Genomic DNA, 13,216 nt, shown 5'->3' on the forward strand with positions numbered 1-13,216 from the left:
TTATTATCTAATAGCTCCGACGGGGGCTGATATAAACGAATGTACAGGGCACTCAGATGAACTCATAGGAAAGGTAGACAACACTTGGATTAAAACCTAACGTGGTAGGTATTGAATAAATGATATGATTCCGTGTGTATCAATTAGCAATAATCGCGCCTCGGATAAACCTCATTGGCTACGATACTGCCACTGCGCAAAGCTGATTCCGTGTATATGAACATTAAATTTGTTATGCACCTAAAACGACCTCTTGGCCTTTAAATGTGACTTAGGTAATATGTTTGTATCCGTAGCTTAACTGATGAATTCTTTTTTTTTTTTTTTAATTTTTTTTTTTTGTTTTGTTTTTTTTTTAACTGATGAATTCTTAATATGCTGAAACTTTTTTAAGGATTGCAAGAGGAAGGCTGTTGCGGGAAGGTCTGGGTCCAGCGCGGGGGTCCCTCCACCTGCAGGGCCCCCCGGACGCACGCTGGTTGCCTCCCACCTCCCTCCAACTAGGACCGTGGGACGCAGAGGCGGAGAGGACAGTGCGCATAGCACAGCTTCTAAAACGCAAAACTAGGTGCCCAGGAGTGGAAGGGGGTTCGCGGGTGCTGGGTCCCCCTGGCCCCCGCCCCCACCCGGCGCACTGCCCTTCTCGCTACCTGGAAACCAGGAGAAGGAGGAGAAGCCCCAACACATGTTGGGTCAAGAGGGTCCTGCAGCCAGCAGAGGCCCTGGGGACTCACGGTGGCTCCCGCTGGGACAGACGCCCCCGTGGAGTGACAACCGCACCCCCCACGGTGAGTTCTCCCCCTGGGCAGGTCCCTCAGCAGGTCCCGGACGCGAGCATGCTCTGGTGGCCCAGGAGCTGCTTAAGAGGGTGGGCCCTGGGCTCCTCAGGTGACGGTCTGGAAGGCGCAGCCCCGGGGCTTGCCCCGGACACGGGGGGTGCGTGGGCAGAGACCCACCAGGGACCGGGCTGTACCCGCCTGCCGACGACACCTCCAGACCGGGGAGGAGCCTTCTCAGCCTTGTCAGCTTTCTGCATCCTCAGAAGAAACTGGGGCTCAGTGGAGGCAGAGACTGCGCAGGTCAGGTCACCGCTCAGTGGCAAAGCCTGGGTCTGACCCCAGGTCTGTCGTCAGGGTCCAAGCTCTGACGGGGTTGCAACGCCGCCTTCACGCAGGACCGCATGTGGAAATGCCTGCTCTTCAGACAAGCAAGAGAGACACATTTTCTCTGCAATATTTAGGAGGCAGGTATTTCTTTTTGCAAATTCAGTATCTTTTGTTTTTTTTTTAAGTAAGTCTTTGGGGAAGAAATGAGTATATTTGATTCTTCCATCTTTATTTTCCCGAGCATTTCTAAAAGCAATGCCATAGGAAGAGTTTCGTAGGCAAACCCGAATTACCAAACTTGTGTGTTTCCTTGTAAATAAAAACCAATCAGAAATCCATCATTTAGAAAGTACTGGGTGTTTCTACCCACAACAGCCAAAGGCTTTATGAAGAAGTGGCTAGACCTGCATCGCCCGTGAACGAGACCCTCCTGGATCATTCATGTGGGAAAGACGCTTCCTCAGGGGCCAGGGCATCCCGTTTGCTGTTGCTGGAAAGCAAACTGCCCCAAAGCTTGGGGGCTCAGGGAACCCCCGTTTACCAGATCCTACCCGTTTGGTAGCTCAGGACTTGGGCTGCGCCTGGAGCTACTCTTTGCCCCACGTGGTGTCCATTGAGGTCGTCGCTGGCCTTTGGCTGGCCCCCGAGCTGGGCCGGGTGGCCTCGCTCACACGTCTGGGGCCTTGGAGACGAGTGCAAGGCCGGGCTGAGTCCACACTGGCGCCGAACGTGGTCTCCCCAGGGCGGTTCCAGCGCGGTCAGCTTCCCACACGGGGCTGCCTTTCTCCAGGGGGGCATCGAGGGCCGGGTGGACGTTGCGTGGACTCTTGACCTGGTCGGACGTCGTGTGGGTGACTCAGCACCTTCCGTTGGTTACGGGCGGGAGGAAGGCAGCCCAGAACCACGGGGAGGGGTTTAGACCTGACCTCGCGGGGAGAGGGGACCGGAGAAGACCACGTGGGAAGGGAGAGCTCGCGCCGGCCCCCCTGTGCCTGCGCCCCATGCACCTGCACCGCCCGGGACCACCAAGGCCTCCCCCACCGTGCGGGTAGCGCCAGGGTGTCCACCCGCGAGGGGCCGCAGGCGAGCCTCCTTGAGGGTGACTGATGTCTCAGGAGGAGCCGCGAGGTCGGAATCCGCGCCCTTCCTGGGGGGCGGGGGGGCGTCTCTGCTATTCAAAGTGGGGAACGGGGAGCAGGGTGGGCGCTGCCGAAGCAGTTCTGAAGCCCACCTGCGCCCGCGTCCCCAGGGCCTCGGGCAGGCCTGGGAGTGTCCTCCGAGGCAGGGACCTTGGCTCCATCCTTCCCTTTCCCTTCCCATAAGGAGCCACCCTGCTTGCCCCTGAGTGGTCGCTTAGTGTGTGGCCCCCGGCCTCGTCCCACCGTGTGCTGTGGGTGCTGACCCCGGGGTCCCCGGCCCCCCGAACCCCTTGCTCTCCAGCCGCGAGACTGCCGTGGCCCACGGCCACAGAGCCCGATGGCTGCGGGGCGAGGCGGGTGCACAGGGCCCACGGAGGCCGCGGTCCCCCCGTGTGGGCCTGAGCCCCAGAGGCGGGTGTCCCCAGCCTTGGCGGCCCAGCCGCGGGGACCTGCCTTCACCCTGAGGCTCCTCTTGCGGAGTCTCCTGCCGGGAGAGGCCGCGGCCCTGGACATCAGGCGGGACGCCTGTCCCCTGGGCTGCCCCCGAGGCCGCCCGCGCCCCTGCCCCCGACTCGCTGTGCCTGGCAAGCTGCCCTCGGCTCCTCGCCGGGACCTGCAGCGGCCCCTCGGAGCCCTGCCCACCCTCACGCCGTGGGCTCCGCGGCTGCCCCGCAGCTCCCCCCGGCCGAGCCCGAGCCCGATCATGAGCCTTGACCCCGACCCCGACCCGGCCCCTGAGCCCTCAGCCCGAGCCTGACCCCGAGCCCTGACCCTACCTCAATCCTGAGCCCTAAGCCCCGAGCCCTGACCCCGGCCTTGACCTTGAGCCCCAACCCCCACCCTGACCCTGAGCCCTGACCCCAGAGCCCTGACCCCGGCCCTGACCCTGAGCTCAACCCCAATCCAGACCCTGACCCCCGACCCTGACCCACGAGCCCCAAGCCCCGACCCCATCCCGACTGCACCCTGAGCCCTGACCCCTCCCTGACCCCCACCCTGACCCCGAGCCCCACCCGAGCCCATGCCACAGCAGCCATGGCAGTGCCTGCGGCAGGTGCTCACCCCGCCCAGCTGGAGCGCTCTGCCTTGGGTGCGGGGCGTGGGGCCCCGGCTGGCAGTAGGAACACCCCAGGCGGGGTGACAGGCGGGCTCGCTGCGCCTCCTCGGTGGCCTGTGCGGCTGCCGAGACACGATCTGAGCCGGGCTCCGCAGCGCTAGTCGGCCGCACCCCCCTCCCCGGGCCATGCCGCCCCCCCGTGACTGCTCCCCGGGCTCCGGGCGAGCACAGCGAGCCCACCTGCTCCGGCTCCGAGCACGGGGGCCCCGGGCCTGTGTCTCGCTGGGGAGGGTGTCAACTCCCAGCCACTTGGGCGGCTGCACAGCCCGCAGCCGGGGCGTCCACACGCGGTGGAGGGCACACGCCTCAGCGAGGGCGTCGTGGAGGTTCCGTTCAGTTGAGCGACACTCCACATTGTGCGAGTTGCGTGTAGCACACCGATGCTATCCTTTAGGGATACGGAACATTCCAGCATCCCAGAAGCCCCTTCTGCCCCCGCCCTTCGCTAGGCGCCCTCCTCGTACTCGGCCCTCGATGGAGAGACGCATTTTTCCAAGACGGTGCACGCCTGTGAGACGGTCACTGAACTACGGGATAGGCGCCTGCTTAGTTTACTCGGAGCTTCCGCACAGCTTTCTGACACACTTACACCAGTTTGCACGCCCCCAGTGAGAGAGGAGAACTAACCGCCCAACGTACTCACCAGCACCAAGCATGTTTGGTCCTTGAGAGCTCATCCATTCTGACGAGTGTGTGCGGACATCTCCTCGTGGCCTTTTTTTTTTTTTAAGATTTAATTCATTTATTCATGAGACACAGAGAGAGGCAGAGACACAAGCAGAGGGAGAGGCCGGCTCCCTGCAGGGAGCCCGATGCGGGACTCGATCGGGACCCTGGGGTCACGCCCTGAGCCCAAGGCAGACGCTCCACCCGGGCGTCCCTCCCCGTGGTTTTCATTGCATCCCCTGATGTGTCAATTATGTTTGCTGCACACCGAGGTGTCCCAGCATTTAGTGTTCTAGAACGACAATCGTTTATTTAGCTCATGAATCTGTGCATTGGCTGTTTGGAATTTGTTCATTTGGGCAATTCTGTTTTCTTTCTTTAGAAAGAGAGGCAGAGAAGGGGAGCGTGGAGCAGAGGGAGACAGAGAGAGAGAATCCTAAGCAGGCTGCACACCCAGCACGGAGCCTGACATGGGGCTCAACCCCATGACCCTGAGATCATGACCCGAGCTGAGATCACGAGTCAGGTGCTCAAGCGACGGGCCGCCCAGGGCCCCCAGCTGGACGGTCCTAACGCTGGCCTCACCTGGCCTCACCTGGCCTCACCTGGCCTCACTCAGCTGTAGTTGTGATTGGCCATCTAGGTGGTTCTGCTGATGGAGGACGGAGGAGGCTGGTTGTGTGCACGTGGGACTCGGTCCAGAGGGTGAGCATGGAGGCTGAATGACCTCTCGACCCCTGAACTTGGAAACGAAACAAGATCACTCTTGCTACTTCCACAGGTCCGTCACCAGGCCAGGCCACGGTTCAGAGGCCCAGCCCTTCTGGAAGAAGCTGCAGAGCATAATGGCCATTGGGGGAATCTCCCACAAAATACTTCGACTCCTCAAACACTAGGCATTGCTCACCGTGTCTCATTCAAGCCCGAAGCCCAGGATCTCATGATCTGCAGGTTCGGCTCTTGTCGCAGAGGTCTGTGCAGTGGGACAAGTCACCTGTGCCTCCCTGCGCACACACCCAGCATGTGCTAGGGAGACGGGGGTGACCCAGCGGACGCTCCACCCGGCAGGCGTGGACTACGAAGCACGGATGCATTGCTGGCTCGCCGCGGCCTGAAGCCCGCGGGGTGGTGGTCCCATTCCCTGTCCAGGGCAGTGCATCCACTTTGATTGGAGCCTGGTTCTGCTCCTTGCAAGGGGCCCACGGATGCAGCGTCCTCCTGGGAGGACACCCAGTGTCCCCCTGGGAGGGGCCCCCAGCCCACTGGTCTCTTCCCCAGAAGGAGCGGCTCATGTTTGCTGCTCAGTGGCCTCAGCACGACAGTTGCCCACAGGAACGGGGTCCCCAGACAGCTCTTACTGCATTTTGAGCTATCTCAGTCCCTTTTGCTCCAAGCCGGTGCTGTTTGTGCCGACATGAATTTCCCGAGAAGGGTCCACTCTGTGCGTGCGCTGCCATCTGTATATCCCTCCTCCTGTTGACTGGCACTTGCCACGTTTTTGCTGTTGTAAATAAAGTTGCTACGAACATTCTTGGATGAGGCATTTTTTTGATGTATGTTTTCATTTCTCTTGGACAAAGCTCTCCTCCTGGGCCGCAGGGTGCCTGTGTGTAAGCCGTCAACACTCGTAAGTCGGAGCTCCAACCCCCAGTGGGACTATTCGGAGCCCGGCCTACGTGGGCCGTAATTAAGGCTGATGAGCTCATAAGCGTGGGGCCCCAATCCTATAGAACTGGCGAACTTTATGAGAAGAGGAAGGGAGGCTAAACTCCGTCCCGTGAGGACGCGGAGAACGTAGCCATCCACTGGCCGGGCGGAGAGCTCTCCCCAGAACCTGAAGTCGCCGGCACCTTGATCCTGGTTAGCTGTTTCCGGAGCTCTCACAGGGAAACGTCTGCTGGAGGCCAACTAGTCGCGCTGTTTCGTCCCGGCAGCCAGAGCACAGTTCTATAGTCTGCTAACCTTTTTAAGAAGGGGCCCAACAGGGCATCCGGGTGGCTCAATGGTTTAGTGCTGCCTTGGGTCCAGGCCGTGACCCCGGGGTCCTGGGATCGAGTCCCACGTCAGGCTTCCAGCATGGAGCCTGCTTCTCCCTCTTCCTGTCTCTCTCTCTCTCTCTCTCTCTCTCTGTGTGTCTCATGAATAAATAAATAAAATCTTAAAAAAAAAAGCAGGGGCCAAACATTTTTCCATACTGGCTGTACTATTTTATACTTCCTCAGCAATGCATGGTAATTCTGGTTGCCACGTTCATGCCAACATTTGGGTGTGAGTGTTTTTAATTTTAGCTGTTCTGTTTAAAAGTTTCGCACTGGGGTTTTAATTTTCATTTCTCCAAGGATTAACAATGTTTATTACCCACAATTCTTGGAGGGCACGTGCCCAGGGCTGCACAGTGAGGCCGTGGGGCGGGGGCAGGGAGGAGAGGACAGAGTGTGGGCCTGTGGGTCTGCCTTTATTGGGGTCAAGGCTTGTGGCCTAGGGTTTCAAGGGTTCAATCTTTACTGGTGAATTTGAAGCATGAAAGTAGGAATTAATTGCAGGAAAGGAAACGAAGTGATCAAAAGTTCAGGTCAACTAGTGCTTTTTTAAAAAGAAATTCATGCGTGGGTGGCCTCATGGCTTCTCATCTGGTGTGTAGCTGGCAATGTGTTTCCTAGGGATGGATGTCTGTGAAGCGATGCCTTGGCAATCAAAAGCTTACATTATAAAAATTACATTATAAAAAGGTAATTACAACACTATACGTGGGTTTTAACTATATATATGTGTCTATATATTTTAAAGATTTTATTTTAGAGATAGGGAGAGCAAGCGGGAAGGGGGAGGCAGTGGGCAAGGGACAAGCAGACTCCACCTTGAGTGCAGAGCCTCATGTGGGGCTTGATCCTACAACCCTGACATCATGACCTGAGCCGAAAACACCCAGCTGACCAAGCCGACCAGTCACCCTACACGGGTTTTTTAACAAGTTCATTTCTAATGTTTTGCTCCTAGCCAAAAAACAATACACTTCTTTTTCTTTATGATTTTATTTATTTGAGAGAGAGACAGTGAGGAGGGAGACAGAGAGAGAGAATCTGAAGCAGACTCCACACTGAGCATAGAGCCGGACACAGGGCTTGATCCCGTGACCCTGAGATCAGGACCTGAGCTGACACCGAGAGTCAGATGTTCAACAGGCTGAGCCACCAGGCGCCTCTAAAGAAATACACTTATTTTCCTATGTCGATCTTTATCCTACAATCTTGCTAAATGCACCTATGTATTCTAATCGTTCCGTGATTCCTTAGGCTGTTTTGTGCAAACAACCTGCTCAGCTGTGAAGGCACACAATTTTGTTCTGACAGTTATTCCTTTTAGTTACTGCTTCACTAGCCTACTACTGTGCTGGCCGGGATTCCCTAAAAAATGTTGAGTACAAGTAGTGAAAGTGGAAACATCTGCTTTTTTTTTTTTTTTAATATTTTATTTATTTGAGACAGAGAGAGCGGAAGATGGGGCTAGGAGCCGACGTGGGGGGCTCATCCCAGGGCCCGAGGGTCACGACCTGGGCCCAAGGCAGAGGCTGAGCCACCCGAGCCCCCGGGTGCCCCCTTTGCAGCTTGACGGGATGAGCACTGGGTGTTATTCTGTATGTTGGCAAATTGAACACCAATAAAAAATAAATTGATTATTAAAAAAAAAAAAAAAAAAGAAAGCCCGACCCTCACTGTCCCCTGGTGCCCTGCTGGTCTGCACGGTGACCCCGACCTGCTCTCCCGGGACCGCAGCGCCCCCACCTGCAGCCCCGGGCGGCCCGCGGGGGCGACGCTGACGTCACCCCATCTCAACCTCAGCCTCCTCTGGGCGAAATGACGTCACCGCGGCCTCCAGTTGTCACGGGAGCAGATGACCAAGTAGTTCTCACTGCACAGCAGAGACGGGAAGATTGAATTATTACCGAAAAGCAGAAGTAGGTCCTGCTCCAGAACCCTGGAGCCACCCACAATGTCACCCACGATCCTCACGCTAGGGTGGGCCGGCCCCGCGCCCCCACCCTGCGGGCCCCGCCCACCCCAGGCCCCGCCCACCTGCCCCTCAGGCCCCGCCCCTCTGTCCCGGCCCCGGCCCCGCCCGAACCGCAGCGTCGGCGCGCACGAAGGCGGGCCCGTGGAGTGCGCCTGCGCGGGGCGCTGGTCCCCAAGCCAGGGCCTTTGCCAGGACGGGCCTGAGTGACTGCGCCTGCGTGCGGCCGAAGGCGGTGGTTCCGTTCTCCCGACGAAGGAGCCAGTACGACTGCGCAGGCGCGGGGCGCGGGGCCCAGGGAGGGGCTGCGTCCGCGGCCGGCCGGCCCGTACTGCGCCTGCGCGGGCCGAGGGCGGCGGCTCGGGCTGCTGGTCGGCGCTGTCCGCCCGTGCGCCCCGGCGAGAAGGCGGCTGAGGTAGGTTTCCCGCGGGCCGCTCGGCGGCTGCACCGCGCTGGGGCGGGACGTGCCGAGCGAGCGCTTCCTGGGCGTGTGCGCTGCCGGCGCCCCAGGCCGCGGCCCCGGGAAGACCCCCAGCCTCCCGCCTGCGAGCCGGGCGCTGCGGCGGCTGACCGCGGGCTCCGGGACCGCCGGCCACGCCCCTCCCGGCCCCGCCCCGCCCTCCGGCCCCGCCCCCGCCCCGCCCCGCGGCGCCGCGCCTCTCCCCGGCCACGCCCTCCCCGAGCCGCGCCCCCGCCCGCCCGCCCGCCGCGCCCCTGCCCCCCAGGCTTCCCGCCCCGCCGCTAGTCCCCGGGTGTCCCGGTGATCCTCCCCCGCGGGCGGCTGACCTGGCTGGCCTGGCCCGCCCTGCCCGCGCCCCCAGCCCGGCCCGGCTCCGTCCCCCCTCGGCCGCCCCCCCCCCTCCCGGCCCGGCCTCCCTCCTCCCGTTGGCCCCCAGGCCTGGCCCGGGCTCCGTACCTACTACCTCCGCCACCCCCCACGGCCCCAGCCCGGCCCAGGCTCCCTCCTCCCCGCCCCGGGCCCCCCAACCCCCCTCGGCCCACGCACCCCCGGGCCCCCAGCCCGGCCCAGGCTCCCTCCTCCCATTGGCCCCCGAAGCCCGGCTCGGGCTCCGCCCACCCCCGTCCCCGCCCCCGCCCCCGCCCCCGCCCCCGCGCGCGCCTAGGAGGATGCTCTGTGCACGTGTAGCGTTTGCGGCTGACCTTGATAACCCCCGCTGGGTGTTTTGCCTGCAGAACCGGGTCTATTCAAGACTGGCAGGGGCCGCGCGTGGTGGCCGCCCATTGGCCGGGCTGTTGCCGGGCAGGAGGAAAACCTTCCTTCCCCCGCGGCTCGGCCTCCGCCCGCTGGGTGTGCGCGCAGCTCCCCAGCCCGACTCCCGCCTCCGTCCTAAACGACGCTCTTCTCTTGACTTTTATGTTGTAGTTACAGCTGTCCCAGAAGTGAGTATTAAGTCTCCATCAGTGAGGCATGCATTTCAAACAGAATCGTTTGTGTGATAAAAACACGTTCATCTTGGAGCACAGTATGGATTGCACTGTCCTTGGGGAAAAAATGAGAACTGAGAACGAGAGGCGAGAAGCCTCTGCAAGATGTGCACTTCGGTGCCCATTACTGGAAACACTCGGAAGCCCCAGATGGTCTTGACCTGGGGAATAAAGCAGCCAGTTATTTTACCAACAAAATGGGTTTTTCCAGAAATGACAGGAATTGCCGTGTCAGATACGCAAAATTGAAGGCAAGTCTGGCTAATGTAGGGAGAGGAAGGTTACTTTACAGAGAAAAAGGAGAAAGGTGGAAGGAGCCGCTTGGAAGGAAAATCCATTGGAGGAAAGTGAGTGTGGGGTGGTGACAGTCTCCCTGGCTGGACTGTGACACTGTGACAGTCTTCCTGGCTGGACTGTGACCTGTATGTAAAGACCACGGACATTGCAGAGAGCACGGCTCAACCACCAGCCCCGGGACGCTTAGATGGAGGAAATGCAGTGTTTGTAAGAGCTGCGTGACATTCCGCATTGGGCTGTAAATGCCTGCCATGACTCTCCAATGGACTGTAGCACCGTGACAGTCTCCCTGGCTGGACTGTGACACTGTGATGGTCTCCCTAGCTGGGCTGTGACAGTCTCCCTGGCTAGGCTGTGACACTGTGACCTTTGGCTGGACTGTTGCCTGGGTAGGAGATGGTCTTCCTGCCCTGTAGTAAAATGAGCTTTTCCCCTGTTGGATCTGGAAGGATTGGAGGGTGTCAGCGCGCCCCCTGCTGGCCTCCTGACTCCATTTCAAATGAGGTTTCCTTTTTTTTTTTTTTTTTTAAAGATTTTATTTATTTGTTCATGAGAGACACAGAGAGAGAGAAGCAGAGACACAGGCAGAGGGAGAAGCAGGCTCCACGCAGGGAGCCCGACGTGGGACTCGATCCCAGGACTCCAGGATCCGGCCCTGGGCTGAAGGTGGCGCTCCACCGCCGAGCTAGGGCTGCCCCATAGTAGGGATTTTAATTGGAAAGAAAGCTACCAGGGTTCCAAGAAGAGATGTGATATTGGTTTGTTGTTTTAAATCAATCCAGTAATCTAACAGAAACTCAGGGTGTTCATTCAGCAAATAAGACCAACACTTTTGTAGACTAATGAAGAAAACACACACTATCAGTTCATAAATTTTAAACACTTTCCATTGTTTCTGTAAAGAATTATATTTTTTAATTTTATTTCTATTTCATTCTTTAAACACTGGTTTTAGTTCCATTTGATGTAGGATCTTTATTATGGACTTTAGAAGTAAAGTGAATATAACAAAGTATTTTCTCATTCTCTCTCTCTTTAAAAGTAGAAATGGAGGGGAAAATGAAGTATTAAAAGTGGCAGCTATGCGGCAGATCCTAAGAGAACCATGGCAACACCAGGTGACTGCCCCCGAGATGAACCGCAGGTAATTTTAGTTCTAATGTGTAGGAACCTGAATGTAAAGACCACGGACGTTGCAGAGGGCACGGCTCAGCCACCAGCCCGGGGACGTTAGATGGAGGAAATGCAGCGTTTGTGAGAGCTCCGTGACTTTGCGCACCGGGCTGGGAACGCCTGCCACCAGTCTGCCTTTGGTACCTGTGCTGCTCAGGCAAGCACGCTGTTGAAGTTGCTTAATGAAGTCCCAGGCATAGTAGCTTAAAAGCAGCCTGGACACATTAGAAATGATTTATTTATTTGTACTTTTTTTTCTGCCTGAGACACATATCTAGTTTCCTTCAGGTTATCAGTAAAAAAAAAAAAAAAAAAAAAAAAATTATACTAAATTTCAAGGATTTTGGATTATATAAAATTAAAAACCAGATGCATAGTCTTAACAAATATTGTTTTTAAAAAAATCAAACATTTTCATATCTGTGATGTAAATTTTAACATTTTTTCCCTCTATCCTTCCAGTGTTTGTTTGATTTGGGTTTTTATTCATAGGAATTTGATACATAGTTGGGTCATTTCATTAATCTTTTTCTTAAAATCAATCATAAAACTTTTAAATTCCATGGTTGCCCTATTCTTCCCTTCAGAAATTTAAAAAATATTTCAACATTTACAAAATATATTGTAAACATCAAGTACATATCACAGAGAAGTGAAAATTTGTGACATTTTGTCGTATGCCTTAGGATGTATGTGTGTACGTATATGTACGTATTCTGGAGGAAACCATAGGTGATGTTTTTTTTGTTGTTGTTTTTTTTTTCATAGGTGATGTTTTCCCTAACTTCAGCCCCATTCTTCTTCCTGTCCTCTTCTTCTTTCCTTGTCTAAGTGGCATCATATTCTGTGTTATCTGCAACCTGTCTTTTCTACTAATACTACTTCCAGGGGTTTGCCCTTGAGTGTGTGTTGAGGTAGTTCAGTCCTATAGGATGCTTCTGTAGCGTGCTCCTCAGACAAACGTCACATTTGTGTGGGGGTCTGTTGCAGTCTTGCGGTTGTGTAGTAGGTGTGTATGGCACGTTTTATTTATTTCTCTCGGACACGTAATGTCATTTCCAGTTTTTCTCTGTTTCAAACAGTGCTGGAGTCCGTACCCTTCTACACGTCTCCTTGAGCATGTGGGCTAGGGCACACACCTAGTAATGGCATCGCAGCGTGGAAGGGACTGTGTATTTAGATAACGATCAATTGTTCTCCAGTTTACGGGTCTGCCAGTAGCTTATATAGTACTTGCTAACACGTGAGAGCATCAGATTCCTTTTTTTCTTAATCTTTGTTTAAATTCAATTAATTACCATAGTGTATTATGAGTGTCAGAGGCAGAGGTCAGTGACTCATCAGTTGTTTGTAACACCCAGTGCTCGTGACATCCCGTGCCCTCCTCAGTGCCTGTCCCCAGTGACCCTGTCCCCCACCCCTTCTCCTCCAGCGACCCTCAGTTTGTCTCCTGTGATAAGAGTCTCTCAGGGTTCGTCTCCCTCTCAGATTTCGTCTTGTTTTGTTTCCCCTCCCTTCTCCGTGCCCCTCTGTGCTGTTTCCTCTATTCCACGTATGAGTGAGATTGTGTGATAACTGTCTCTCCCTGGCTGACTTATCTCACTCAGCATCACACCCTCCAGTTCCATCCACATTGTTGTAAATGGCCGAGTGACACCCGGGGTGCGCAGGGACCACGTCTCCTCCCTCCAGCATCTGTCCATGGACATCGAGGCTCTTCCCACAGCGCAGCCCCCGTGGACACGGCCGCTGGGAACGCGGGGGTGCAGGTGCCCCTGCAGCTCACCGCCTCTGACCTGTGGGGTAAATACCCAGTAGTGCAATTGCCGGGTCATAGGGCAGGAGAACATCAGACTCTTAAAGTTTGCTCAGCCTGATGAATTAGACGTGGTATCTTATTATTTTACTTTACTCAATTATTTGTGAGTCAGTCATGGTTGTATTTCAATAACCATACTTTAGGTTTAGGGTTTTATCAGTTTTATCTTTTCAAAGAACTGGTTTTGTCTTTGTTGACTTTATCTTTGTTCATCTGCTTTCTTTTTATTGATTTCTGCTTTTATCTTTATTTCTTTTATTCTCTGGGTTTAATTTTCTCTTTTTGTAGCATCTTGTGATGAAAGTTTGTATCACTGATTTAAACCTTTCTTCTCTAATATATATTTTTAAAGCTGTAACTCTTCCTCTGATCATCAGTTTGCTGTCTGTCATCCACTTAATACATTGTATTTTCATTGTTGATCAGTTAAAATATTTTATGTCAC

The 13,216-nt window shown here is 55.7% G+C and overlaps 1 protein-coding gene, 1 long non-coding RNA gene and 1 other non-coding gene across 5 annotated transcripts in view; 1 reads left to right on the forward strand and 2 right to left on the reverse strand.

Moving 5' to 3' along the window:
- Nucleotides 1-62: 62 nt before the first annotated feature.
- LOC119867114 lies at nucleotides 63-204 on the reverse strand. Its single transcript, XR_005382484.1, has one exon. It is a non-coding gene; the product is annotated as a U4 spliceosomal RNA (small nuclear RNA).
- Nucleotides 205-7,142: 6,938 nt separating this feature from the next.
- On the reverse strand, nucleotides 7,143-8,329 carry LOC106558111. The gene is made up of 3 exons (XR_005382480.1): nucleotides 8,151-8,329; nucleotides 7,782-7,937; nucleotides 7,143-7,660 (listed from the first exon to the last, which is right to left on the reverse strand). It is a non-coding gene; the product is annotated as an uncharacterized LOC106558111 (long non-coding RNA).
- PRMT2 (protein arginine methyltransferase 2) overlaps nucleotides 8,314-13,216 on the forward strand; it is a 33,757-nt gene continuing 28,854 nt past the window's right edge. Inside the window, exons 1-2 of one of the 3 annotated variants that reach the window (XM_038581716.1) lie at nucleotides 8,314-8,451; nucleotides 10,825-10,923. In XM_038581716.1, the coding sequence (XP_038437644.1) occupies nucleotides 10,885-10,923 (39 nt within the window). In that variant the 5' untranslated portion in view covers nucleotides 8,314-8,451; nucleotides 10,825-10,884. Of the gene's footprint in view, nucleotides 8,452-9,307; nucleotides 9,438-10,824; nucleotides 10,924-13,216 lie in introns of those variants that run through there. The other 2 variants (XM_038581717.1, XM_038581718.1) reach the window with 2 other exon arrangements.

This window comes from Canis lupus, chromosome 31, assembly GCF_011100685.1.
Source record: "Canis lupus familiaris isolate Mischka breed German Shepherd chromosome 31, alternate assembly UU_Cfam_GSD_1.0, whole genome shotgun sequence".
NCBI classification, from domain to species: Eukaryota; Metazoa; Chordata; class Mammalia; order Carnivora; family Canidae; genus Canis; species Canis lupus.